Source organism: Canis aureus, chromosome 7 (genome assembly GCF_053574225.1).
Source record: "Canis aureus isolate CA01 chromosome 7, VMU_Caureus_v.1.0, whole genome shotgun sequence".
In the NCBI taxonomy this organism is placed as follows: Eukaryota; Metazoa; Chordata; class Mammalia; order Carnivora; family Canidae; genus Canis; species Canis aureus.
In genome coordinates this window covers 56868267-56895846 of record NC_135617.1, presented here as the reverse complement: position 1 = coordinate 56895846, position 27580 = coordinate 56868267, and the positions used below count along the sequence as shown (strand labels likewise).

Sequence of the window (27580 nt, the reverse complement as noted above, 5' to 3'; positions counted from 1 at the left end):
TTAAAATATATACTTGCCTGGCATGACTAAATCACAAAACCGTTTGTATTTATTTTCACATCACTGGCAGTCAGCTTATCTTATTAGTTAACTGTTTCTTCTTGTCAGTCAAACAAATTCTGTAGGATCAAGACCTAGGAAAGGAGACTCTTGATGTGGGAAAGGTTGCTTCAGAGTGAAGAGCTTTGTCCAAGGAGGGAGGTTATAGACTGGAGACAAAAGTCAGAGCCTGAGCATCTGGGCATAACACAGGACATGACTCAGGAAAAGGACAGAAGGAATTATGAAGGCAATTCTACTTAATTTGTGAATTTCTGCAAGGTCATTTAAGCATAGATCGTTCCAATCTACCTATCTCTCCCTGTCTAAGTCTATCTATCTATATCTCTTTTTTATCTTTTTTTTTTTTTTTTTTTGCTAGAGATGGTGATCAGCCTCTTTACGTCTTCAGGACAAGGAGGATGGCACAGAATGATGTAGTTAAGAGCCTGCCTGACTTATAAAATTTTACGTTGTCAAGATGAAAGTTATACGTGGAACTGTTCTCAAAGAATACCTGTGAGGTTAGGCAGGGTCAACTTTCAGCCCCTTAATTTTGGAAAATTGTGGAAGTCATTTCAGTCTCACAGCACTGCTTGATGGCAGCAAAATAGTTAATGCAGACATAATGCCAGACACAGAGTAAACAGACAATAACTATTTGTTTTATTCACATCTTCCCTTCCGTGATGTCTGCATTCAGCCTGGGCGGATAGGGTTGGTGATGGACTAGAGAGGTAAAACAGCAGGTTGGGTAAATGACAGACACAATGATACACCTGTACCCCTGAGATCATCCAAAGTGTATTCTCACAGTCTATTTGGAAACTTTGATGGTATTTTGTGGATCTCACTGGAAGCCTCAGCAATTCGCTACAAAACCTAATTATTCAAGTAATAGCTGCAGACTGTCAGCTGACAGAGCTGGTGATTGAAATACTCCTGAGTGGCTGATAAAGTTCTGTCTGGAGTTTTATTTTTGTGTGTGATTGCCATGAATGGTATTCCAACACTCTTTTTTTTGTTGTTGTTGTTGTTGTTGTTGTTTTGTTTTGTTTTGTTTTCTAATCAGGATTTAAGAATCCAAGTTGTAGAGGTTTTCTCCAAAATCACCCTATAAAATGGCTCTGGTCTCTTTCGCTTACATGTGTGAGTGTGTGTTTAAATTAAGCAAATGCTTGATTCTGATGGGGCCATCCATGGAACAAGCCCCAGCCTGCAACTCCTGTGCTTGCTTTCTGCCTGCTTTGTCTTTCATTAGTTGAGCTGTGCCTGTTGCCAGTCAACCATATGGTTTTGGGGTGGAGGAATCTGACATAGAGATAGGAAGAGATATTTCAAAATTAAATCATTGACAAAGATGAGAATTGTTGGGTGAAATTTGAAAGTTTGGAGTCCTTGCCATCCTGCTTATTTGAGTAAGCTTTGATTCCTGGAGTCTGCAGATCTCTAGGGAGCAAAGCCCATCCAAGTTCCCAAACCCTTGGAGGGGCTTCAAAAGCCTCATTAGCCTGCAGCTTCCCTGAGGTGGTGAGCACACAGAGAAAGAAGTTATCCTTCTGGTTGTTTAATTTCGAGCTGTTGGGACATCACTTGGAATCGAGGAGCTCATTTTATATTTGTTGAATAAACACGTACATTAACATCTTAAGTACCTTTTTCAGATTTGGAAAGCAGACAGCAGAGAATGGGAAAACATTCTAGTTTGGATGTTTGGAAACATTATCTCTGTAGATCTAGCCACAGTACAGGGACACTATTCCCTCCTCCTCCTTCTTTATAAAAGAGAAGGGAAATGGTTTCTTCCCTGAAGAAAACTGTAATATTTTGTATTTGGCACATTTTACTTTGTGAAATGTCAGCGCTGATGTAAGTGCTCCATGTTTCCTGGGGTATGAATCGCATGAAGTGACTGTTTTTTCAGGTTGTATGTTCTTGAGAGATAAGCCTTTTATTTTCTTTTTAAAGATTTTATTTATTTATTCATGAGAGACACACAGAGAGAGGCAGAGACACAGCAGAGGGAGAAACAGGCTCCCTGAAGGGAGCCCGATGTGGGACTTGATCCCAAGACCCTGTGATCATGCTCGGAGCCAAAGGCAGATGTTCAACCCCTGAGCCACCCAGCTGCCCCGAGATAAGCCTTTTCTGGTGAATGTCAGTAATGAATTTTTTGGCATGGACTACACGAAACTGACATTTCCAAACATTTGATTGAGAGAGAAGAGTTACACTCCCACTACCCTTATGTTTCAGAAAGGTGAGGGGCTGAGCCTGGGTAAAGAGGTGTGAACCATTAGAGACCTGAGGCTTTTCAAAAGAAAATGGAAAAGAGGTGGGAAGTGTGAGCAGGTGGGATAGGGGTCAAAAGATTGGATCCTTGCTGCTGTCTTGCCGCTATATACTTTGGCTTCATCCAAACCTTTTGTTTTCATGTGACTGGAAAAAGAGCAAATGACTATGGCTTAATGTCAACAAGTCTGGAAGAAAATTGATTTTATTTAAGTCCACTGAAAGAACAGTTTTATGAGCAAAATACCAAAAAAGCCAACTTTAGGAAATGTTTATTCTAGTTAAAAGAATCAAGAGAAAGCCTGAAATGTACCTCAAGTTCCACTGTGGTTGAAACTTGTGCACAGATAGCATTCCAGAGTTGTGATCTCCAGTTCTTCTATGACAAGCTAATCCTGGAGGGCAAAGAAGTTGCTAGAAAATTCTGGGCTCCAAAATTTTAATTGCAGCATAACTCCCAAAGAAGTCTGTACTATGAAGTCTGTGAAGGTCATTACCCCATAAATGAGCACATTGTGCTGATTTTGCCATGCATAAAAACAATTTTAGTAATAATCAAAATACATTTTGATAAAATTAGAACAACTATGTTTAAAAATTAAAACAAAAGGACAATAAAATAAGGACTATTTTTCAAAACAACATCTTAAAAATTTTAAGCAAACAATAGATCTCATATTGATCTGTCTACTCATTCAACTTCTTCTCAGCCCCCCTTAAAAAATCTGAGTGTCTGGGCAAAGCAGTGCTAACTGTTTGAAAGTTTGTTGTCTTCTATAATTCCTTCAATCCTTAAGTAGTTTTAGTTAAAGAGAAAACATTCTCTATGATGATGAATTTAACATAAAATTAATGTAATTCAGGAAAACATGGACTCATGCTCAGATTTTATGAAAATTATATCAACAAATTCATCAGTGGCTTTAATTTCTTTCTAATTTTGATGATTCTACCCAAAACAATAACTGCATTGATGATGATTATGGTAAGTCACTTTGATGATTTTTATACTACATTTTTATCCATTTGAAAGAACTTAAGTTGGAAAAAAGTATGCCGACATGACTGAAATTATATGTCCATCTGGGTTCAAATACATTGGAAGGTGATGAGCAACAAGATAGTCCTTGTGTTTAAAGAACTACGGACCTTCAGAAAACCCTATAACAGCAGGCTGAAACAGACAATGAAAAATACTTTAAAAAATCATTGATTTCAGTGGAATTTAGTGAGGTAAGTATTTCAACACAGGAAACACAGTAAAAAAGACATTAAAAAGACATTAAAAAAGACATTTTGCTTAGTCTTTAAAATAATGGTTGTTTGCTGTAGAATAATGCATGATTGGGGAGAAAGGCTATTCCTTTTTGGCTAAAAACGGTCAAAGAGCAAATATCGACCATTGCAAAAACTTCTAACCTTTGTTGATGACACTAAGTCCTCTGAACACTTCCACCTAAAAGCAAAGAAACATCAAATATTTTTCAAAGAGGTTTTTACTCAAAATGAAAAGTATTAAAATGATTAAAATTTAACATTAAAAAATTTCAACTTACATTAGTTGTCTACAGAGCCTGGGTCTGATACAAATCATCAGCCCTTCCCGACCACCTCCCCCCTTCTCTCCTTTTTTCTTTTTCAATGAGTATATCATGGGCCCACCACGTGTCCAGTACTATTTTAGGTACCAAGGAATCATTTTAGTTTTGACATCAATTTTGGCAGAAATAACAATAGCAGGGCTTGTCTAAGACCAGTTTTGAAGTTTGCTACCTACCTATGAAAATACAACTTCAGAGTTAGGTCAGAGTGAGGATGATATGCCAAGCCTAGCTTACTCTCCTTCAAAAGATATTTCTGGGCTGAGTTTGCACATAGGAACCCCAACTCACCTTCTTCCATAGCCACCCACACATTTCTCAGAGCTGCCTAGCCCAGGGAGTGAACCATCATTCTAGTTCCCTGAACATAGGTTATTATTCATTACAGCCCAGCAGGCAGCTTCCTTTGGAGGGATTCCCACAGGAGGTATCACATTACCTGTGCTTCCTGGTGCCAGCTGTTGTTCACACCTGCAGCCTCCCCGTGAAGTCAATGGGAGGCCACAGGGATGCCATGTCTGGGTCAGAGAAGTCTGAGTTGACAGCATGAAGGACAGAACCCAGACTTACAGGTTGACTGGGTCTGCAGTGAGAAACTTTGAAAGCTTCATATGGGAGACACTTTGCTTTTTCATTTATTTTTATAGAAGCAAGAAAGGCAGCTGTGTGGAAGACGATGACTCATATGCTTTTGCTATACTGCTTCGTGTTTCTTTTGCCCACAGAGTCCTGCAGGACATTATGCCAGGTAAGAAAAAGGGAGGTGGGAGGACGAAATGATGGGAAAGCAAATGGAAATAAAAATCCATCTGTTAGGCAGCTCTTAGCTATCTGTGCTCAAGCGTAGGGGGAAGACAGTGGTCCAGCCAAAAGAAATTGCAACTACAGGTATCCCAAACCCATTTTAGCTAATAGCCTCAAAATGTTTTCCTTTTGACTTTTTCTATAAATTCCTGAGATGCAGTGAGGCTCAAGTGATTTAAGGTTGATAATTTTTTTCCCCATATCCTTTAATGGTGAAGATTTTCATTGCTCACAACCAGCCGTGTGCTACTTCCATTTAGGCACTTGAAAATGTGGGAGTGGTGAGGGGTGTCAAAATGACTGGGAGATACTTAATGGCATTTAGTGGGCAGGACCTAGGAATGATCTGGCTCAATCAAGCATTGTCCCACCCAAAATGACATCTCTTTGAGAATCCTGATAGTGAACACAATGGATGGTCTGGAAGGAGAAATATGCCCCTCAGATAGTCAATGATTAATCAAGGTTTAACTGGTATGAAGTTTATAGCAATGTAGGATTTGTAAGTTTTGTGGGGGCAGCGAGCCCTATGGCTCCCCTTAGAATCTTTCCCTCACATCCTGAGTCATTTTAATGCCCTTAACAGTTACTTACTTAAATAAGGTTCAGTATTCCAGGGAATAGTGTATTATTATTAGACTACAAGATCTGGAAGAGAGCTTTGAGATCAATTGGTGAAGAGCCATCTCTTACTTTATAGATAGGAAAACTGAGGTTCATGTTGTGGAATGTGGTTTTCTTGAGGTTACACACCCATCCAGCTGCAGGACCAAGGCAGGACCCATTTCTTCAGATTCTGTTTCTTGTTCTTTCCATTGTATTATGGAAGTTCTTAGCAAAAGCCTCCTCAGTGAAGGATGACTTTGGAAATTCTTTGTAGGAGTTTCCAAATGATATTTACTTTACCTTTTAAGTAGTGTGCCACTGGCTGGGAATGTTCTCCATGACTCCCCTTCTCCTCAGCACTGAGCTGGTGCCTAGCATCTGGGATAGGCTAAAGACTCCTTCAGAAAGACTTCTTCCAGAGGCATCTTATCCCACAGCTTGGTTCTCCTTCCCCTCTTCATTTCCTCATTCATAGTTTCCAACAAGACAGAACTTGGAGAGTAGATAGAGCCTGGGAGGTTGGTTTTGTTTTCTTAGCTATTGGGGACTGCCTTATGAATATTCTACCCTTTTATTCTCAATTTACAAGTTGCTGGATGCTGAGCTTCTGGGTGCTACTCCTCTTCTGACCTCCCTTCTCACCCTGGCAGCTTTTCAGGTTTAGTAGATTACAGGTTTCCAAAGTATCTTTTTCGTAGTATTTGGGTGAGGATTATAGATATCTGAAGCTAAAGTGGCCCATATCAGATGCCTCTCTAGAACTGAAATGATGAGGAGGAGTTGTATATAGATGTGCTTTGGCAAATTAACTGGGAAGAAATGAATCCTGTCCTTTACTTAAGAAGGCAGTTTCCAGAATTCCTTGCAAAAGTGCACCATGGGCTTCTGCCCACATATCTGATTAATATAATGTGACTTCATGGGATTCTGTTTAATGGGCCAAGGGTAACCCAGAGTTGTTCACTTTGAAGTGCTTTATTATAGTGTATTGGAAAGCATGGCCCTCTTAAGATGAGTTTAATGCATCACTTCCCTACACCCTGCATACTCCTCTGCCTTCTCCACTTGCATGTGGGCTGGCTTGGTGGAAAAGACTATGTCAAAGGATTAAGAAAAGCTGAGTTCTAGTCCCAGCTGTAAGAAGAGGGACCTAAGAAGGGAGTCCTGCATAGTTTCAGATAAGTCACCTTGTCTATCAAAGACCTGCTTTCCTTACCTGTAAAATAAGATCTTTCAAAATTCGAAAGAATGCCATTTTATTATTCTTGTTGGATCAAAAGCCTTTAAGTCTTCCAAGTATATAATAAGGCTTGGATCTCTAGACTGTGAAACAAGAAGTCATCTTACATCATTGCTTTGAAGGCTCATTGCCTTCAAATACATCATTGTATTTCATGAAGGCTCAGGGATACCTACTTCCTCTTGGACAGAACCTAAATGCTCAATTCAGATCCTCCATAAATTCTCATTGGTAGAGAAAATGGAAGATTTGGGCTTGTTTCTTGATAACACAGAAAGAAACGTGAAGGAGAAAGGGACATGAATTCCATGTTCTGAATTTCTAGTTCCTTCCTAGTGGTTTAGATATTGGAATGCAAGTTGGAGAATTGGACCATGGCTCTTCCCAGCCACCAGAGTATGAACTTTTGGTACAAAAACAGAAAGTTTCAATCCCTTTCTTTTTCATTCTCTCCACACACACACACACACACACACACACACATACATACATGCACATGTCAGTATTATATGCATACATGCTAATATGTACATATACACACATATGTATAAGACACGGAACTAGCTTTTGAGGTTGCATACACAACCCGTGATTTAAAAAAACATACAATTTAACTGAGAAGATAATATGCACATATAAAAATGGTTAGATAGAAATAGCAGGTAGGTGAGTATTTGCAAAGCATTAAGGAGTGGTATGGTGATATAAATAATAAATCCTATAGGAGCCAGACAGAGAAGGATGCATCATTTACAATTGGATCAGGAAAGACTTCCTGGAAGGGGCAGACTTGGGCTTTGTATGTAATAGATATTCACTGAGTACATGTTCAAAGAGAAATGATGGGAACTAAATCTTAAATACCATTTACAATACCGCAGGCCCCAATCTAAGCATTTTCTATAGGATGATCTCATTTATTTTTCTTTAAAGTGCTCTGAGATATCACACAATTATAATACTATCACTCTTGCCCTACTTTATGGATGAGGAAACTAAAGCCCGGAGAGATGAACTTTTCCAGGTTCTCAAGTGGTGGTATTGGGATTTGAACCCAGGTGGTCTGTTCCCAGGGTACACCCCTTGACACAATGTGATACTGCCTCTCAGTGAAGGGTCCAGTCTGATATGAATGGGTGGGATGGAGAGGGATTTTAATCAGGAGAGGTGGGACGTGTTCATGATAGGGGGAAGCCAGGTAAGCAGGGAGTTCCCTTAAAAAAAAAAAGGAGTAGAAAATTGCAAATCCAAAATTAAGGGAAAAGTGAATGTCTACTTAAATTGAGGAAAGTAGTTACAATAAATTTCAAATTTTACAACAAATTTAGACATGCTGAAGTGGTTTACATTCAGCAAGTATTTAGCATTATTCAATAATAAATCCTGTAAAATCACAATGTTTTTATTAATAAACTACCCACATCTTTTTCTCTATGTTTTTAGCTGTGTACTTGCATTTATAACATTTTTTTTCTATAGAGAAAATAGAAAGTTTGTTCAGTTTTTCCTCTAGCTTTGCTGATCAAATTTGTTCTTTTATTATTGCCAGATTAGAAAAGTATCTTTCGGCTTCTCATTTCATTTTTAGAATGTAAATATGTAAGACTGTTGTCAACTTTGGGATGGCATCTTTCATATATGCCATATGGAAGTTTCTTTCATATATGAACTGCAAGGTAGCCAAAACACTTGGAATTTTCTCGTTCTGTGACTAATTGTAAATACTATTTTTTTCAAATTGTAAATACTCTAAAAGGAATGCCGCTTATGTGTTGATGTCCTCATTGTAATGTGGAAATGACTGCAGATTACATAAGTATATCCTATTAAATTCAAACTAGATGTATCCCTAACTCAACTTACACTTGTCCAGATTCCATAAATAGCTACAGCCTCTCTAGTGCTATCTATCCAAAATGAGGGAGAGTGTGAAGGAAGGAAAGGTGGAGTGGCAAATAACAGTGATATGAACAGAAGGTGGTTAAACTATTTTGCCTTTGAAAATTTAATAAAATATATGATCATGTCAACACATTGCTATCTCTCAGTGTGTTGAATGGGGTCCAGACATGCAAGGGATTCCAAAGCTTAACCTTCATTAACTTCCACGTAAGTCCACCTCTGCTCATGGTGTATCTCTTGGACAGAATTTTGGGCCTTCTTCCTGGAGAGGAAGGAGGGCTCCTGCTGAGTCTCAGTGGGAAAGAAAGCCGTCCAGACTGATGACAAAATGGGGCCGTGGGGACGTACTTCACAGTCTCAGCTTTTGGTGGTGTCCTGGCATCAGAGCTGATTCAGACGTAGCCATTAGTCTGTGACTAAAGTGGATCATTGGGCAGGCATACCAACAATTAATTTTCAGGTTGATTTTGATTTTCCCTTTCTAGGTTGCCAACAAAAGCAAGGAGAAGATGCCTGCCAGGCCACATGGTACGTTGGCAGTGGTTAGTAATTAAATGGAAGTTTTTGTTTATTTATTGTAATAGAGAGCCGTGCTCAGCCCTCTGTTTATGGCATGGCAGATGGGACACCTTGATGGTTCACATTTGGACTCCTTCGTTTTCTCATATTAAATTGTACCTTTGACCCCTGCTCCCCTCTCCTCCCAGCACCCTCTGCTCCATCCTAGCCTGAGAGTTCTTTGCCATAAACTCTTTTGACTGAGCCAGCATAGGCTGGAGCAGGGGCTAGAGCAGGTCTGTGAGAACTCATTGATGATGGACTCATCATGAAGTTCCAGAGCTGGGACCTTCCTGAGAACCTCGGGTGCAGTGGCTTCCCTACTGTGTTCTGGGGAGCTGGAGGAGTTCAAGGGAGGTGTGGGGCGTGAGAGACATCGTGGACTAGATGTGGGCTCTTCCGTGTCATTTCAACTGGGGAAGCTCCACTTTACCTGATTCATATGTTTGAGTTCTGGATAAGATTTTGTTGGAAACAAGAGGTGTTTTTCACTGGAATATATGATGATCACTGATCTATTTCAATCTTCCTCCACTTTGCAAAGAAAATACATTTGATGTCCACTGGGTTTATGTACTCTCATTGTGCTAATGTCTTGGTGATTGGCATATGTAGCACTGAGTCCTGACCTTTCCATTTGATGTCAATACTTTTTTTTTTAAATTTATGTTGTTTTTGTACTGGGAAATATATTTTTAAAAGATTTTATTATTTACTTGAGAGAGAGAGAGAGAGAGAGTGAGAGAGTGTATGCAAGAGCATGAGCAGGGGAGAGGGGGAGAGGGAGAGGGAGAAGTACACTCCCTGCTGAGCAGGGAGCCTGATTTGGGGCTCAGTCCCAGGACCCTGAGATCATGACCCAAGCTGAAGGCAGATGCTTAACTGACTGAGCCACCCAGGTGCCACTGATACTGATACTTTTTATTTCTCCAGGTGTATGTGATGGTACCTGTGTGGCCAATTCCCACTGCAGTCAACCTTGCCCTCCAGACACTCAGGGAAATATGGGATTTTTTTGCAGTCAAAAGAAATGGCACAAGATCACTGAAACCTGCCGGACTCTTAATGCCTTCAACATCTTTGAGGTAATATCCTTTTTCTGACATCCAGAGCAGAGTCCCAAATTAGCAGCACATAGCATGGTCAATAAGAGAGAGGGAGAGCACGGGGTAGGTTAGTGCGTTTGTACGAGAATACATAAACACCTACTCATTTCCTCTCTCTGTACAAGAATGGAAGTCCTAACTTTGGGCATCTAAAAGTTTGTTGCCCTGTTTTCCCACACACTTCATGACACCAAAGAATGTGATCCTCAGGTCAGAGGTAGAAGAGCTGTCTAGAATGATTATGGTTTACTTCTCCATCTTAGCTCTTTAATACAACCCTAAGAAGTTTTAGATGGGCAGAATTCAGGCTCTACCTCAGACCTGTTGAATCTGAAGCTGCATGTTATCAAGATCCTCAGGTGATTTCTGTGCTCGGTAAAGCATGAGAAGCAAGCTGACCTAAAGGGAAGGACTTCATCATCAAACAAATGAATGTATTTCCATATATACTTAAGTCATTACACATTTTTAAATCAAATTTTGATAAAATCAAGTCAAATATTATTTCTTCTCCTTTTGTTTCTTTTATTCCTCTTCTAGTAGGAGCTTCACCTTGCTGAAGTTCAGCCTCTGATGAACTTCAGGGCAGTCAATGCTTTAGTATCTCTTCGGGGCAGTCAATGCTTTAGTATCTCTTTGGTCCTAGGGAACATCCTCATTTGGTGGTTTGGAGGGTGGCCAGAGGGAGTGCCAGTGGATGCTATACTTGAAGTCTTTGACCAGACTTCAAAAGGCTGCCCACTCCAGGGTGTCTGTCACTGGGTCCACCTCTACTTTGAGGAATCTGGGCACATATACACAAGGAGACCCACGTACCCTATGTTTTAATATCTAAATGGTTTAAATCAAGCTTATGGACTGCTAAGTAAAATGTGTTCTGCTGGTCTCCCATCAGATTATGTCCTGTACCTCAAGGGTGGTGGAAAGCCAAAGTCACATGTTTATAATCCTGAAAACCAGTGTCCCTTTGCCACCTCTCAGGCCTAGTGGTGAGCACACTGGTGGCAGGGCCCATCCTTGGTAGCACAGACTTAGGGAAGAGGCCCAGGGAGGCCCCAGAAGTGGGCTTGGGGTTGCTAAGCCAGGAATTTAAGTGTCTAGCTGTAGGGACATGAGCTCTGAGTACGCATACTCCCTAGGCCCACAGTTTCTTCCTTTTGTGAAGGGGCAGGTTAGAGGAGGCCAGAGAGGGGTCCTCTAAAGTAAAGGTTGGCAATTTTCTTTCTGTGAAAGGTCAGATGGTTGGTATTTTAGGCCCTAGGGGTCATAGGGTCTCTATTGGGAGTATTCAACTCTGCCATTGTGGCATGAAAGCAGCCAAAGACAATACTTAAATAATGAGCAGACTGGGTCCCAATAAAACATTAATAAAGATAGGGGGCACCTGGGTGGCACAGCAGTTGAGTGTCTGCCTTTGGCTCAGGTCGTGGTCCCAGGGTCCTGGGATCCAGTCCCACATAGGACTGCTTGCAGGGAGCCTGCTTCTCCTTCTGACCTATGTCTCTGTCTCTTTCTCTGTGTCCCTCATGAATAAAGAAAATCTTTAAAAAAAAAAAATAGGCAGCCAGTCGGGCCATGTTTGCTGCCCCTGCTCTGAAGTGTGGGATCCAGAAGGTGGATCTGTGGGAGATACTGTTCATCACTGTTTTCACATATTCTTTTGTGTTGGTGTCAGTTGATTCATCCAAATCTAGTTCAGAAGTTCTATTTTTAAAGCATGCTTAGTAAAAATAAGCTTAAATGACATTAGAGATTTATCGGTGTGCACAGGGCATAGATACAGTGTGTATAATCAGAAGGGGTCTGAATGCTATGCTAAAGATAATGTTAGCTCTCTGGAGGGAGGGGGTTAGGAGCAGGGAGCTGGCAGGTTGGAACTTTGGTACTCGGTTCATACACCTCTGTATTGGGCAAGTTATTCCATAGCAAATGTGACTATGAAAATGTAAAATTGGAAAACATTATGCAATGCACAATCGTGTGATAAGACTATCCTAAATTGTATTAAAGGTTGTTTTTTTTTTTTTTAATCTTCAGGACAAAAGTCACATAATAAAAACTTTCCTTTTGCCATTTCTTAGACAAATTTATATTCAGCTCAACCATTCGAAGGAAATACAAAAATCAGTGAGTATGCCAGAATGTCTGAGACTATCACAGACATGTTGATGCAAAAGTGTCCAAAGGATTTGTCCTGTGTGCTCAGGAACATTCAGCAGTCTCCCCGGATCCCAGGAAACATTGCTGTCATCGTGCAGCTCTTACACAACATATCCACGGTGCTACTGACGGGTGTTGATGAGGCGAAGATGCAGGTGAGTGGCCTCGACTTGGTAGAATGATATTTTGGTGGAAAGGAATGCAGGTTAGCTAGAGTTTTCTGTGGGCCTTTAGGGGTCTGAGGACCACCTCTTTCCCATCTGTATCTGTAATGCCTGGCATAGCAAATGCTGCATAGACGTTCACCACAGAATAAACAAAGGAATGGAAAAAGGGAGTGCAACCAGTAGAGACACTGCTTATTGAGTACTGGGTCCGACAACAGAGTAAGCTTTTCCAAATGTGAACTTTGGCTACTGAAAACCTCTAAGAACCATTGTGGTTCCTGCAGAGAGAGACTTTCCCTACTTTTTCTTGTGAGTCAGAACAGGCTGCTAACATGGAAAATAATCGAATGCAAAGAAAACACCCATACGTGTCTGCTGCAAACGTGTGGAGTGGAACTGGATTCACTTCTTTTATTTTTGATCTTTGAGGCAGAGGATAAAAAGGAGGTTCAGCCTCTGGTGTCAATTTTCGATTGGCTATGTTCCTGACCAGGGTCCTGCACACGGTTGGGATTTAATAGATGTTAATTGCATGATGGGTACTCTTAGCAGGGTTGGTGGGTTGCTGGCTTCCCCAAGGTGTGAAGAGGAACCCATGATGTCAGTGAGCACGGGGAAGGCTGCCCACTTGCCTGCCTCATAGGGAGACACTGTATACACGACACATTGCTCTATTCCCCCACCCAAACTTTGGTGGCATGCCAGTACCCTGGGGATCTCATTACGATGCTGATTTTGATTTACTAGGTCTGGGGTGGGCCCTGAGACTCCAAATTTCTCACAAGTTCCCAGGGGATGCTTATGCTGTTGGCTGGAGGACCCCACTTTATAAAAGTGAACTTTGACCATCCTGGCAGATTTGCAGAGTGGCACGGTACTAACGCCGGTTCTTTGTTGGCAGAGTTACAGTGTCATGGCCAACCACATTCTTAACAGCAAAAGCATCTCAAACTGGACCTTCATCCCTGACAGAAACAGCAGCTGTGTTCTGCTACATTCCATCAATTCCTTTGCAAGAAAGCTCTTTATAAATAAATATCTCATTGACATATCAGATGTCTTCATTCACACTCTGGGCACCACCATATCCCGAGACAACACTGGGAAGAATTTCTCTTTTGCAATGAGGATTAATGACACGAGCAATGCGATCACTGGGCAGGTGCTGATCAGTAGAGACGAACTTCGCAAGGTGCCTGCTCCTTCTCAGGCCATCAGCATCGCATTTCCAACTCTCGGGGCCATCCTAGAAGCCAGTCTTTTGGAAAACGTCACCGTGAACGGGCTTGTCTTGTCTGTCATTTTGCCCAAGGAACTTAAAAGAATCTCACTGATTTTTGAAAAGATCAGCAAGTCGGAGGAGAGGAGGACACAGTGTGTTGGCTGGCACTCCCTGGAGAGCAGATGGGACCAGCAGGCCTGTCAAATAATTCAAGAAAACTCCCAGCAAGCTGTTTGCAAATGTAGGCCAAGCAAGTTGTTTACCTCCTTCTCCATTCTTATGTCACCCCACATCTTGGAGAGCCCGATCCTGATTTATATAACGTACACAGGCCTAGGCATTTCCATCTGCAGCTTGATCCTTTGCTTGTCCATTGAAGCCTTGGTCTGGAGCCAAGTAACGAAGACAGAGATCTCATACTTACGCCACGTGTGCATCGTCAACATCGCGGCCACCTTGCTGATTGCTGATGTGTGGTTCATTGTGGCTTCCTTTCTCAGCGGTCCGGTGACACACCATGATGGATGCGTGGCAGCAACATTCTTTGTTCATTTTTTTTACCTCTCTGTGTTTTTCTGGATGCTTGCCAAGGCACTCCTTATCCTCTATGGAATCCTGATTGTTTTCCATACGGTGCCCAAATCAGTACTGGTGGCAGCTCTCTTTTCGGTTGGCTACGGGGCCCCTCTGCTCATTGCTGTTGTCACGGTTGCTGCCACGGAGCCCAGAAAGGGCTACCTACGGCCTGAGGCCTGCTGGCTTAACTGGGACATGACCAAGGCCCTTCTGGCCTTTGTGATCCCAGCCCTGGCCATTGTGGTCGTAAACTTGATCACGGTCACACTGGTGATCGTCAAGACCCAGCGAGCCGCCGTCGGCAGCTCCATGTTCCAGGAGGTGAGAGCCGTTGTGAGAATCAGTAAGAATATCGCCATCCTCACACCGATGCTGGGACTGACCTGGGCATTCGGGATAGCCACAGTCATTGACGGCAGCAACCTGGCCATCCACATTACCTTCTCCGTGCTCAATGCATTCCAGGTAAGTCTAGATGCCACTGCCCCGGTCCTAAGGGAGAGAATTCAGGAAGAAGGTTTGTCATCAGGAGCTTCTGCAATCATATTTCTTCATAAAAGACAATAGATTTGGAAGAGCCTATTGAGTCAGGAAATAAGCTTTATCTCCCACGTCCTCACCCCCACCCCAGAAAGGCCTGGTTCAAATCTTGACTCTCTCATTTACTAATGTGTAATATTCTCTTGGGATATTGACTTAACTTTTCTGAGCCACATTTATCTCACTTATAAAATGGGTATAATACTGCCTACCTTATAGGGGTGTTAGGAAAATGAAATAAAACCCTGAATGGGAAAGCACCAAGTACAAAAATGACCTAAAGATCATAAATAGCACAACAGTAATGCTGAGCTGCTACAGTTTAGAAATTAAACATCACCACTTCCCTCAAAACTAGGTACCTAACTGGAGGTCTTAAAATGTGCACATTTATTGTATTTCTTTCCATTTAGAATTTTTAGTTCCCATTGGAAACCATCTTATTTTAATGAGGCAGGTCATACAGAGTGATATTGAAGATAGTTTCCCTTCTCTCACATCTATGAATTAAGCAATGTTCACAGTTTCATATGTTTCCTTGCAAAAATTTTTTAAGCTCAACTGCAAATATATTTTCATAGAACATAGGGGTTAAAAAATACATTATTATGCACCTTACTTCTTCACTTAAAAATATGTGGTAGTAAAGCATATATTTTAGAATTGGGGAGAACACCTTGAGATTTATCTGCTCAAGCTGTACTGTATCTACTGAAAGAAATGCTCCCAGTGAATTTTTATTAATCAGATACTAAATCCTTGTCTAATAAGTCATCCAAATTTTCTGAATGATATTTTGTGTAACTTTTCCCAACGTGGGATCAATGAAAGGTGATCCTAGTGGAATATTTCCTTGTTACATATTTAGGACTATACAAATGCAGGTTGCATAATAAAGCCATTAAACACACACTATATATAGCACAGGGACACACACAAATAAATACAGACCCACCACATTTACTGAGCATTTTGTGTCAAGCATTATGCCAAATGTCGCAGATATGAATATACTTAGTTTAGCCTCCAGAAATTGAAAGCCTTATCAGGAGAGAAATTCCTCTTCATCCCTTAGCCAGAGGAATGTGTTTTTTGGAGGAGACAGGCTCAAATTATGGTTCCTAGATATTTTAAAATTTTAATTCCTTGGTAAAATTCATGAAGTTTCTGATTTAAAATGTATTCCTAGTACCAAAACCAGGCCTGGATGTATTTGTCCCAAGCATCTTTATCCAAATGATGCTTTGTAACCTAATGGACCATGCCATCAATGACATTTTCTTCATAGACATAGTGGCAGATTTCAATAGTTATCTTGTAGGCCAAGAGGATCAAATAAAAGAGCAATCTGATTGAAGCTCTCCAAGCTTTGGAGGGCTTGCTGGACTGGCTGAATGGATAGGTATATTTAGTATGTTTGGGGGAATGGATGAACTTCATGGCCAGCACCAGTCCCTGTGAAGTCCTCCACGACTCAGCTAAGCTTTTTTACAAATAGAAGTAGCAGTGGGTTTGGAATTGCTCCTGCTGAGGACCGCCTGGTTGCAACATCTTTCTGGTATCATTTATGTTAAACCCATGTGTTTTAATAGGTCTCTGCCTGGGTAAGGGTTCACATTCGATTATGAAATCAAAGCAGCTTAACAAAGTGATGCCTTGTTAATCAGAGGTCATTATCTCGTTTCTCTTCTCAGCTCAGCCAGGACCTGAGTAACCCTGCCTACAGGAGGAACTGACTAATGAATATAGGTCTCTGTCACATTTTGAAAGTTGAATCTCTGAGTTTCTTTTTCCTTGCCTGAAAGATGGGGCAAATCCTTTACCTTACTTCTTTCAGGGTGGTTTTGTGCCAACTCAAACAGACTATACTATAGAGGAACAGCTTCCTTCTGACTTTAATGGGGTCTATCTTTCATCTTTGTATGGATGGTAAGGGATCTGAGGGCTAAGTAAGTCCCTCCATGTCATCATATATGGAGCGTCAGTTTCTGAGCAGATGTTATGTGCTTGGAAGCTCAATCCATCTTGGGTCTTAGTCTTCTGAGGGCCCATGTACTCGATTTTTCTTTGTAAGTTTTGTAACATTCTTTGGTTGTGGATGGGGGAAGGAGGTTGAAAATATCAATAGAAGCTGAACATAGCCACTTTTGCTTTTTTTTCCTGTGGAAGTTTTTTTCATTTTAGCTTGTCACAAGGCTGCTGTCCATGGCCTAATACCTCCTCTGACTCTTGCTCAGACTATTATATTCTGGTGAGATATACATTCTGGTGAGCTCCTGATAAATGCAAAACACTTTTATTTTGCCAAATTTATCTATCTATCTATCTATTTATTTATTTTTAAAGATTTTATTTATTTATTCATGAGAGACACAGAAAGAGAGAGGCAGAGACATAGGCAGAGGGAGAAGCAGGCTCCATACAGGGAGCCCGATGGGGGACTTGATCCCGGAACTCCAGGATCATGCCTGGAGCTGAAGGCAGATGCTCAACCACTGAGCCACCCAGGTGTCCCATATTTTGCCAAATTTAAAAAGAAAGTCCCATAATTTTCTGGTATGAATCATAAACCTTGGTCTGTTTGATTTACTGAGCACATAGAAGATGCTCAATGAATATTCTATGTACCTGCTCAATGAATATTCATTGAATAGATGAATCTAGGAGTTGTGACCTTAAGAGAGTAAAAGATTGGGCAGCCCCGGTGGCTCAGCGGTTTAGTGCCGCCTTCAGCCCAAGGCGGGATCCAGGATTGAGTCCCACGTCGGGCTCCCTGCATGGAGCCTGCTTCTCCCTCTGCCTGTGTCTCTGCCATTCTCTCTATGTTCTCATGAATAAATAAATAAAAATCTTAAAAAAAAGAGAGAATGAAAGATTTAATAAATTGTTTTTATTTTAGGGTTTTGTTTTGTTTTTACCAGAATAGGAACTAATGAGTACTCGTATTTAAAATGTCTCTTCTTCCCTCTTCTTTCTCAGGGCTTCTTCATCTTGGTGTTTGGAACAATCCTGGATCCAAAGGTATCGTAAATTCTTCCTCTTTTTCTTTTTTCTTTTTTTTTTTTTCACTATCAGTATTTAGCCCTGAAATCCTCACTTGTAAAGACTACTTATTGAGCATCTTCAACCTCAGTCTGTGCAGACACTTGCACAGGGCATCACTCTTCTTTAGGATGCAAATAATATCTACCATCTTGCAAACTCCTACGGAGCTAAGCATTTTATGTAGATTAGCTTTAATCCTTAAGACAATCTTGGGTATTCTTATTTTCAGTTTTGTGGATGTGGAAACTGAGACTTAGAGTGATTAAACTTACCCATGAGCTCTATAGAAACCCACTTGAACAAGGTAAAGCAGAAAGAGGATTTATTAAATCTTACAATATCATCTTTGGGAAGGTCTCTCTGGCTTGGAGGCTTGAGGCTACATACCAGGAACAATTCCCAATCCATAGCACAGAACTAGACACCAGTGCTTGTCACCACTTTCCTGGGCACAGATAACACAGCTCACCAGGCCAAGGTCAAGCAGCAGATGCTGGGCTAGACCTGTTGCTCCTGTTGTCTTGGAGGTCACCTCTGGCCTGCCTGTTGGGGCCTGCTGGCTCTTGCTTCTTTGCACTGTCATGTCTGATTGGTTGAGTCCAGGTCACATGGCTGCATGCTAGCTGCAAGAGAGACTGGGACAGTGAGTTCTACCATAAAGAGCAGTAGACTCAGGGGGGTGAATTTTCCAAATACAGAGGAGTGTGTATAGGTGGTAAGTGGTGAAAACAGATAAAAACTAAACAAATGAATAAAATATCCAATGTTTACTCAGGCTTCCAAGATTACCCTCTTTCCTTTGTATGACATTGCCTCCTAGAATGGGCAAAGCAAACAACTCTCTCAAATGTAGACACAAACACCTTCACTGCAAGGTTGATTTTTGATTAATTAATTGACTAATTAATTAACTAATTGACTATCAATGCTATTCTATTATTAATTAATTAGTTAATTAATAGCTGAATTTTGTGAAAGAGGCATTCCACTCTGGTCCTTTCATTTTGTTATGAGCATACCATGTTGACCTAATAAAAATTATTTGCAGGTGGCAGAGTATTAGTGTTTCAGTCCTATGTACTACCTGTGCATTACGGGGAGAGTCTCAGGGACCCAGACAGCCCAAATGGAATGCAGAGATAATGATGACTTTCCTGCCTCTTCTACTAGAGCATGGTAAAGAACAAATGTGATTTTGCAAGTGAAAAAACACAGAAAGCACTTAAGGTAGTACACAATTGTGTACCATATGATTTTTTTTATTATTAATCATAATACCACAGCTAGTATTTATTGTCAAAGTATCATCAGCAGCACTATTGCTTACTAACTTACTGGGTGTCATGAGATGTGCAAAGACCTCTAAGACATAGAACTTTCTACCAAGATCAAGACCTCTTACATTTAAAATTATAAAAAGGTCAAGACTTAAAGATGTCACAGGACCATACATGATTCATTGACATAAAGTTGCAGATACCAGTAATCTTCACATTTTTAGGGTCAGTAAAAAGCAGTGAGCATATGTCCCCAGATGTGTTTATTATAAATTTACAAAGTATGTATTTTGCATGTTGTGAAACTTAAAATTTAAGAAGGAAGAGATAAAAAAAAAAAGAAACAAATGTAAATAGAAGCTCTAGGCTGTCTTCTCATAAACCCATGGATTCTTGAGTGCAAGTGCCCAAACCCTAGGGAGTACTCCTTACCTCTGGAGCCTGTATGTGACAAAAAATATGGCATTTTCTGAGAAGGGTGAAGTCACTCTGAGCTGGAGGAGTTTGGTACCTGTTAAGTCAAACTACAAGTCCTTGGAAGGTGAATAACATTTTATCAAGTAAAAGGGAAGAAGGAATAGAAATAAGAAGATAGTGCCTGCATTCAGCAGGAGAGATTTAGGGGAATATGACAGGTTGGTCTGGAGTCTGGGGACATGAACTCAAGTCTGGGTTCTTCTCAGTAGACAGCTGACTTTGGCTGTCACTTCATCTCCTAATCTTAATGTCCTCAGTTGTAAAATGGAAATAATAGTACCTCTTTTACAGGATTCTTTTTTTTTTAATTTTTAAAAAGATTTTATTTATTTATTCATGAGAGACACAGAGAGAGAGGCAGAGACACAGGCAGAAGGAGAAGCAGGCTCCATGCAGGGAGCCCGATGTGGGACTCAATCCTGGGACCAGGATCACACCCTGAGCCAAAGGCAGACGCTCAACCGCTGAGCCACCCAGGCGTCCCAACACGATTCTTTTTTGAATAAAATGAGATAATAGGCATGAAAAGTGATTTAACATGTTTTGTAAAAAAATATAAACATAAAATAAAATATAATTTAAGAAACAAAATGTATTTGATAAATAAATTACTTAATATATAAATATGCCACATCAACATTATATCATGTTAATTTATATTATTATACAATATATCATATATTAATAACATATTATTAATACACAAACATGTTATATTCGTATTATGTGAATTTACATTATTATATATTACATTATATATTATTATATAATACATTAATATTATATTATATTACATTATACTATTAATATACAATATATAATCAAATATATGATACATTATTTAATATGTATTAAATATATTAACATTTCATATTTATATTTACATTATGCCTATTTAATATATATTTAAAAATAAAATATACTTATTATTCTTATTTTCTTTATTCTATGGGCTTTTGCTATGTTGCATAAAATTCTCTTATTTTTGAACTATGGGTTGGCTTTTAGAAAGGGCTTTTTTTTTTTTTAAGATTTTATTTATTTATGAGACAGAGTGAGAGCGTGAGCACCTGTGGGGGGAGAAAGAGAAGCAGACTCCCCACTCAGCAGGGAGCCCAATATGGGGCTTGATCTGAGGATCCTAGGATCATGACCTGAGCCCAAGGCTGACGCTTAAGGGACTGAACCACCCAGGTGCCTCTAGAAAGAGGGGTTTAAATAGCAGACAAGCTATGGGAAATGTTCAACTATTCATTGTGCTCCTGAAACCTACCCCCAAAGTGAAATCAAAGATTCCTCAGACTTGTGGCAAACTTGGCAAAAGGTGAGCCTCAGGGGTCACCTTTAAGACCTCGGAAAATGAGTCTCCTGCGGCAGCCTCATTTTTCTTGTGTCTCCCCCTCCCCCACCTTTTCTCAAGGCCCTCCTCCAAGTTACTGATCCCACCACATCCCACCACCAGAACCAGGCTGGTAACATATTCCCTCACGAGTGTTCGCCAGGCCTGAGCACCTGCGTTGACTCCTCATCATCTTTTAATTCTTAATTCCTTTTGTTCTCTATCCAGATAAGAGAAGCTTTAAAGGGTCGAGTAACTTCTGCAAAATGGATCTCCAGAATATCTGAGGTAAAGCCTCCATATTCATTATTGCGGGATGTGGTGTGTTGCCCAAATGATCACCTTAACACTCAGTGGCGTGGGTGTTTCAGAAGTGCCAAGTTAGCCCCTCTCTGAACTGTTGAGATTCTTTCTGGAGTAGTGGGACCACATCTAAAGAGATGAAAGCAGATTTATATGCATGCAGAAGGGAGTGGCCCGGTGGGAGCATGGCTGGGGGTTGCTGGAGGGGCAAACCTCAACCCAGGTAGCAGGAAAGCATGAGAAATGAGAGAAGAGAAAAAACCAGCTTCCTGTGACAGCCTGCTGGTTCTTTACAACTCCAGTCAGCTAAACCATGTCTGAAGTATAGAAATCCAGGGAAAAAATTCAGATACTACACAGAGAACTTCCTGGTAGCTTGGTTTTCCAGATGGGCTGGCCACCTTGGTTACTGGAGATGCAAAGGAGGGCTCAGCACCTGCTGAGCAGTGTGACTGAGAAGACTCAATGATCTAATGGCACACACGCCCTTTCCTTGACCTTCCCTTCCACAGTGTAGAAACCGTGTATTGTTGTGCCAAGGTTGACTCCTCAGCTGTTCTGAGAGAAACACTGGAAAATGTTTGAAATGGCAGCAACCTGGGGCAGGGGGCGGGGGGGGGGGGTGTCAGGGCTGGCCCAGGGGACATTCCCAATCATAAGAAAAGAGGCAATCTAGAGTTTCCCATGCTGACATTAGATGGGATCCATACCCACTGTGGGGCTGGCACCCCATGGCCCCAAGTAGCAGCTCTGCCCCCCCATATCCCTTGCCTTTCTCATCTCTCCCCTTTGATTTCTTTAACCCTCCTTTTACATTCCCTCCTTTCTCTTCTCTTAATTTTTCTATCTCTTTTGGTGTCATTCCTACCCTAACTTGGTCCTTGGTCTTCAAACCTGGGGGATGGTGGACCCCTCCGTATCCTTTTCAGCTGAAATTTTCAAAAGCGAAGTTTTATTGGGAATAAACATCAGTAATTATTTAAAGCAGTGGGTCTCCACCTTAGCCAAACATTGGAATTAATTAGGAAGCTTCAAAAAATTTTTGCCTGAGTCCTACCCCTGGAGAGTCTAATTGGATTGCCTGAGGTGTGTCTGGGAATTTACACGCTCCCCAGGTGTTTCTAATGTGGTTGATGCTGAGACCCTCTCCTGCTCACCTTCCTGAAGGACCTAGCATCGTGCATATTTGCCTCTAACCAGCCTTCCTGGTTGTTGTCAGTGGTGCTAATATAAAGGAAGGGTTGGATAAAAGGATAAAATAAATTGCTGTAGGTCACCATTCTCTATATGCTTTGAATAATTGTGATAATTGAAAAAGGACCAATAATGATTAAGCGCAATTATGTCTTTGTTGTCAACAGAACCTTTCTACTGATTTCTCTTGTCAGCCCACTAAAGGGCCAAGCTAACAACCCTGGCTATACCCCTACCTTGGGAGGTGAGTGGGAAGGAAGGGGGTTCTCAAATGCATGCTGTATATATGATACTTCTTTTTAAACATCACAATGTGAGTCATGGTAATTAAGAATGATTTCTTTCGGGACGCCTGGGTGGCTCAGTGGTTGAGTGTCTGCCTTTGGCTCAGGGAGTGATCCTGGGGTTCTGAGATCATGTCCCGCATCAGGCTTCCTATAGGGAGCCTGCTTCTCCCTCTGCCTGTGTCTCTGCCTCTCTCTGTGTCTCTCATGAATAAATAAATAAAATCTTAAAAAAAAGGAATGATTTCTTTCTTAATTGAAAGGCTTCTAATATGATCCATTCTCTTCTTGGTATGGTTGATGTTCACACTTCTAATTGTTGCACAACTGAAATTTTTGTTGTTGCTGTAGAACAATGAGGTGTATCTGGGAAAGATTATAAAAGTTAGCCTGAGTGTATGTATGTATTTATTTTTAAGATTTTATTTATTCATTCATGAGAGACACAGAGAGAGAGGCAGAGACACAGGCAGAAGGAGAAGCAGGCTCCCCATGGGGACCCTGATGTGGAATTTGATCCCAGAACCCCGGGATCATGACCTGGGCCAAAGGTGGATGTTCAATGACTGAGCCACCCAGGTGCCCCTAGCCTGAGTGTATTTAACAGGGGAGTGAGCAGAGGTGCCAGCTCTAGATGGCTGTGCCTCCTTTCCCTCTCAACCTCCCCATTCCAAAGACCTGATACCAACAATATCTCCACCTATCCCCACTCTGGCCCCTCTCTTTCCCTAGCGTGAGAAGATCAAGGAATTATCATAAACACTATCGGTGAGAAGCTTCAGGAATAATGAAGAAGTTAGTTCACTTTTGAGGTAACGTCTAAGAGACAGAGGCATAGGAACAGAGGGAAAGGGGCCACAGGGGGAGACAGAAGTACAGAGACACTGAGGGGCGTGGTGACTCTGGGTTGATAGCCACCTAGATACGTGGACATGTGCAGAAAAGTCTTCCAATCCTTTGTGTCCATGTCTCTATGGAGCTAGAGAGAGAAAATCAGACAGGGAGATGGAGACACAGCAGGATACCCACATTCACAGTGAGTTGGAGAGATGCAGAGACAGGCCAAGGGTTACAGACAGAGATCCAGAAAACACACAAAGAAACAGAGATGTATACAGAGACTGAGGCTCACTCAGAGACACATAGAGAGTGACAGAGACAGAGTGGAGAGAGACGCAGAGAGAGATACTCAGATATGTAGACAGAGCTTCCCTCCCCACCCCAATCTGGGCTCCGGTAAGCCGCTGTGGCTGAGACCTTCTGTGGCAGCCCAGGGCCTTGTCCAAATGGAAAGGAAGCGGTCCAACCTACAGAAAGACAAGGTTTGTAACTCGACACTTGTAGGCAATAGAAAACCAGCCCGGGGGATCCTTGGGTGGCCCAGCGGTTTAGCGCCTGCCTTTGGCCCGGTGTGATCCTGGAGTCCCGGGATCGAGTCCCACATCGGGCTCCTTGTGTGGACCCTGCTTCTCCCTCTGCCTGTGTCTCTGCCTCTCTCTCTGTGTGTCTCTCATGAATAAATAAATACAATCTTAAAAAAATAAAGAAAACTAGCCCGTTCCCTGGATTGCAGAGTGATTTAAAAGATTCTCCATTTGCCAAGGGGACTCTACCCAAAGGGGCTCATTGTTCCAGAAAGAGTGAGCCCATAATGCAGCTGTTGTGAAGCTTTTGGGTCTTGCTGCTTGTTCTTTAAAGTTGTGGTTTTCTGTTCTTGACAAGGTCATACATTCGAGGAATAGCAGAGCCCCAGAAAAAATGTGTTTATTCCTGTCTTCTTGCCCCCAGGGAGTATGAAGGAAGCCTCCCATGCTGTGCTACTGATGGAGGAGTACATGAAGTACGGGAAGAATGGAAGGCCCGTCTGTCTAAGCTATTCTGTGCTGCTAAACATTGCCCCCCAAGAACTGTCAACACATAGATAGATATGCCATGCTGGGCACCATTGAGGGAACAGAAAGACAAAATGGGCCGCAGCAGGACCCTGGTCTTGTTGGAGCCTCCCGTTCCATGCTGTTGGGTCATGTTTATCCTCAGGAAGAGAGAATGGTTCATCTTGGCAGAGGTAGCCTGGGATGTCACCTGGCTGGATTTTGTGGGTTGCTAAGGGAGGGGCCCTCATGAATACTCACCAATGGTTGGACTGACTCTAAGTAGGTCATTGCTGGCTCCTTGTACAAAAGGAATCCAACTGCCAGCATAGTCCACCTGTACAAATTTAAATGGATTACATGGTTAGCTGGCTGGGGCTTAGATGTAACTTGGCTGTGAGCCAAGACAAAAACATAGAGCTTTTAAACCAGAAAGATGCTCACTGTAGGTTAAGGAGCCTGGAACCTGGAGTGATGGGCCACAGCTAATCAAGGCTTGAGCCAGAGCTAGAAACCGAAGTCTGCAGGCTTTCAGCTCTGGACTTGCTCCTCAAGACACAGAACCTCTGAGGCATTCTGTCTACTCCGATGATATAAGATTAACCCTCACCGACAATATGTTTTTTCTGAAACCAGTGATGAGGAAGGAAGACTATCATATTTCAAGTACAGAGCTGCTCATTTTCTTAACCTTGTATGTAAACAAATTTGATGCTCAAATAAAGAGCCACCTGATAGCAGTACAATAGGTAGATGCCCCTTTGGAAGAGAAAAAGCTCCTTTATAAAGCAAGTACCCAGCCTGATGCATCAGAAGCAAATGGGTGAATAAAGGAAAAGGGGGCTGTGAATCCCCCTAATTATCCTACCAAGAAGCCAGTATTAATGATGTTGCATTACAAATGGAAAAGTGAGACACACTTGGTGAATGAGTAGGGTCTCTCTCTTTTTTACTGTAAAAAACTTTCTCTAAGTAAGGAAGTTTGCAAAAGCAAAAAATATAATAAAAAAGTCAATCAGAAGGTAGAAAAATACACCAACCTGCAGAGTAAGTCACCTTTCAAGTGACATTGCTAATCTTGAGACAACAGTCATATTTTTCTCAAATGAAGTCAGAAAGGGATTTTAATTTGACATTTCCCTAGTTATTTCTGTAGTCTTTTCAAGGGAAAGGAGTGGGGCAGGCACAGTCCCAGTTTTCATAATGTAGAGATCCCAGTACAAAGAAATGCAACTTACCAAGAGTCAATATACTGAGGAGAGGGATGGAATCTCATGAAGCTAAATAGTTACAGGATTAGAAATCTGGAAAACCTGTAGAAAAGACTGGGTCCAATGGCCTCATTTTATGGATGGGAACTCTGGGTACCAACAGGAGAGAGACTGGGCTTTCATCTGTATTGTGCATTAAACATTAAACAGTCCAATGTAGCATGAAAGCACACTCTACTCAGATGTAGAGTACTTCCTAGGATGGGATGGCAGTAAAGACGTTCTGCCTTGGGATTATTATTAACCAAGAAAGGGCTCATGGATGCTAATAGAGAAACTCCAGAAGTTTTTGGAAATCCCTTGAAGAAGCTGAGCCTTCTTTCCTATAGTGCGCAACCCACACTGTCCCATCCTGAAAGATATCAGTGAACTGCATGGTTAGCTTGACTGTGGAAGACCCTGAGTAGAGACCTATTCAATGTCCTACTCACACCTCACCAAGGAGATGACTTGGTCAGGTGGCTCAAGGAGAAGAAATTAGTGCTACCGGTGTCTAAGGCCAGATTCATGGTTAGACACTTAAGGCATGATGATCCTTGGGAAAGTTATTTAAATTCCTTAGATTTGGATTTCCTCAGCCATAAATTAGAAAAATAGAGTCTATCTCATAGGGTCATTGTAAAGATTAAATGAGTGGTGGTGTAGGTAAAATACTTAGGATAATATTTGGCCATTAAAATGTTAGCCATTTTTGTTAAAGTACCTGTCAATTCACGTACACACACAGACACAAGAGAACAAACAGCCATGGCCTTTTGCATAAGTTTGGAGGTTGACACTCTCATGGAAGTTATTTCACTGACTTCTAAAGAAAAGAATTAAGCATTTGATTCAGTCTGTTCAACATCAGGGGTAATAAGCTGAATTTACCATTGGAACAATTCTTTCATTCAGTGTTACCATGGCTGTGATATAGAGTCCCCTGCCTAGGAGAGACTATGGGGTTCTATTCGGGACACACTCTGAGCTCTGCTTCACTTGTTGCCTTCTCTGTGACGTCTTCCCCATGAGTCCATCCTGAAGTACTGACTGTCCCCACCTGATTCCTATAATATTTATAATCTGTGCCACTTACTTTATATTTAGTATTTATTGTGTTTTGTTGTTTGTTTACTTTTCATCTTTTGGTATATATATATTTTCTTTCTTGGATAAGACTGTAAGCCTTTGGGGATAGGGTAACTCACTTTACTTACTCACTATGTTACTTCCTTTTGTATGCCCAGAGTGCAGAGCAAGGTATCTTGCACGTAGAACATGTCCAATAAAGGCTTTTGATTACACAACCAAAGGTTTGATGATACTGGCTTTTCTCTTTCCAAACAACCTGGTACTTAACTAGTAACCTCAGTAGAAATGATCTGTTTCCACAAACATGACCTCCTTAATCTTCCTTACTGTAAAAAATGTAACAAAAGTGTCTTTCCCTTATTTCTCCTTCTTGTCAACATTTCCCCTGGTAGTATTTAAATGGAAATTTGCATTATTTTGTGGTTGTGAGGGTACGTAAATAGAAGACACTGGAATTGGGATGTGTGGGGTTTGCTGGTGAGAGAGGAAACCCACCCTGGCCACCCTGTCAGAAGTCAGATCACTTGAAGCTTCCTGCAAGTGGAGACTGTGCCTTCTGTGTCCAAGGCTCAATAAAAACTCCTGGCCCAGTTTTTCAAAAATAAAACAAAAATGTCTTTGGTGTAAGGTAGGGA

General features: G+C 41.4%; 1 protein-coding gene and 1 long non-coding RNA gene across 4 annotated transcripts in view; one reads left to right on the top strand and one right to left on the bottom strand.

Moving 5' to 3' along the window:
* The window catches only part of LOC144317414 (putative adhesion G protein-coupled receptor F2P), a 37386-nt gene extending 10221 nt beyond the window's left edge, over positions 1-27165 (top strand). The window contains exons 2-10 of one of the 3 annotated variants that reach the window (XM_077903733.1): positions 4580-4680; positions 8970-9012; positions 9976-10127; positions 12230-12463; positions 13377-14738; positions 17793-17834; positions 21180-21239; positions 22616-22692; positions 24521-27165. In XM_077903733.1, coding sequence (XP_077759859.1) covers positions 4609-4680; positions 8970-9012; positions 9976-10127; positions 12230-12463; positions 13377-14738; positions 17793-17834; positions 21180-21239; positions 22616-22663 — 2013 coding nt within the window. In that variant the 5' untranslated portion in view covers positions 4580-4608 and the 3' untranslated portion in view covers positions 22664-22692; positions 24521-27165. Of the gene's footprint in view, positions 1-4329; positions 4681-8969; positions 9013-9975; positions 10128-12229; positions 12464-13376; positions 14739-17792; positions 17835-21179; positions 21240-22615; positions 22693-24520 lie in introns of those variants that run through there. The other 2 variants (XM_077903734.1, XM_077903735.1) reach the window with 2 other exon arrangements.
* On the bottom strand, positions 2644-4527 carry LOC144317415 (uncharacterized). Its single transcript, XR_013383415.1, has 3 exons — positions 4372-4527; positions 3751-3787; positions 2644-2726 (listed from the first exon to the last, which is right to left on the bottom strand). It is a non-coding gene; the product is annotated as an uncharacterized LOC144317415 (long non-coding RNA).
* Positions 27166-27580: the final 415 nt, after the last annotated feature.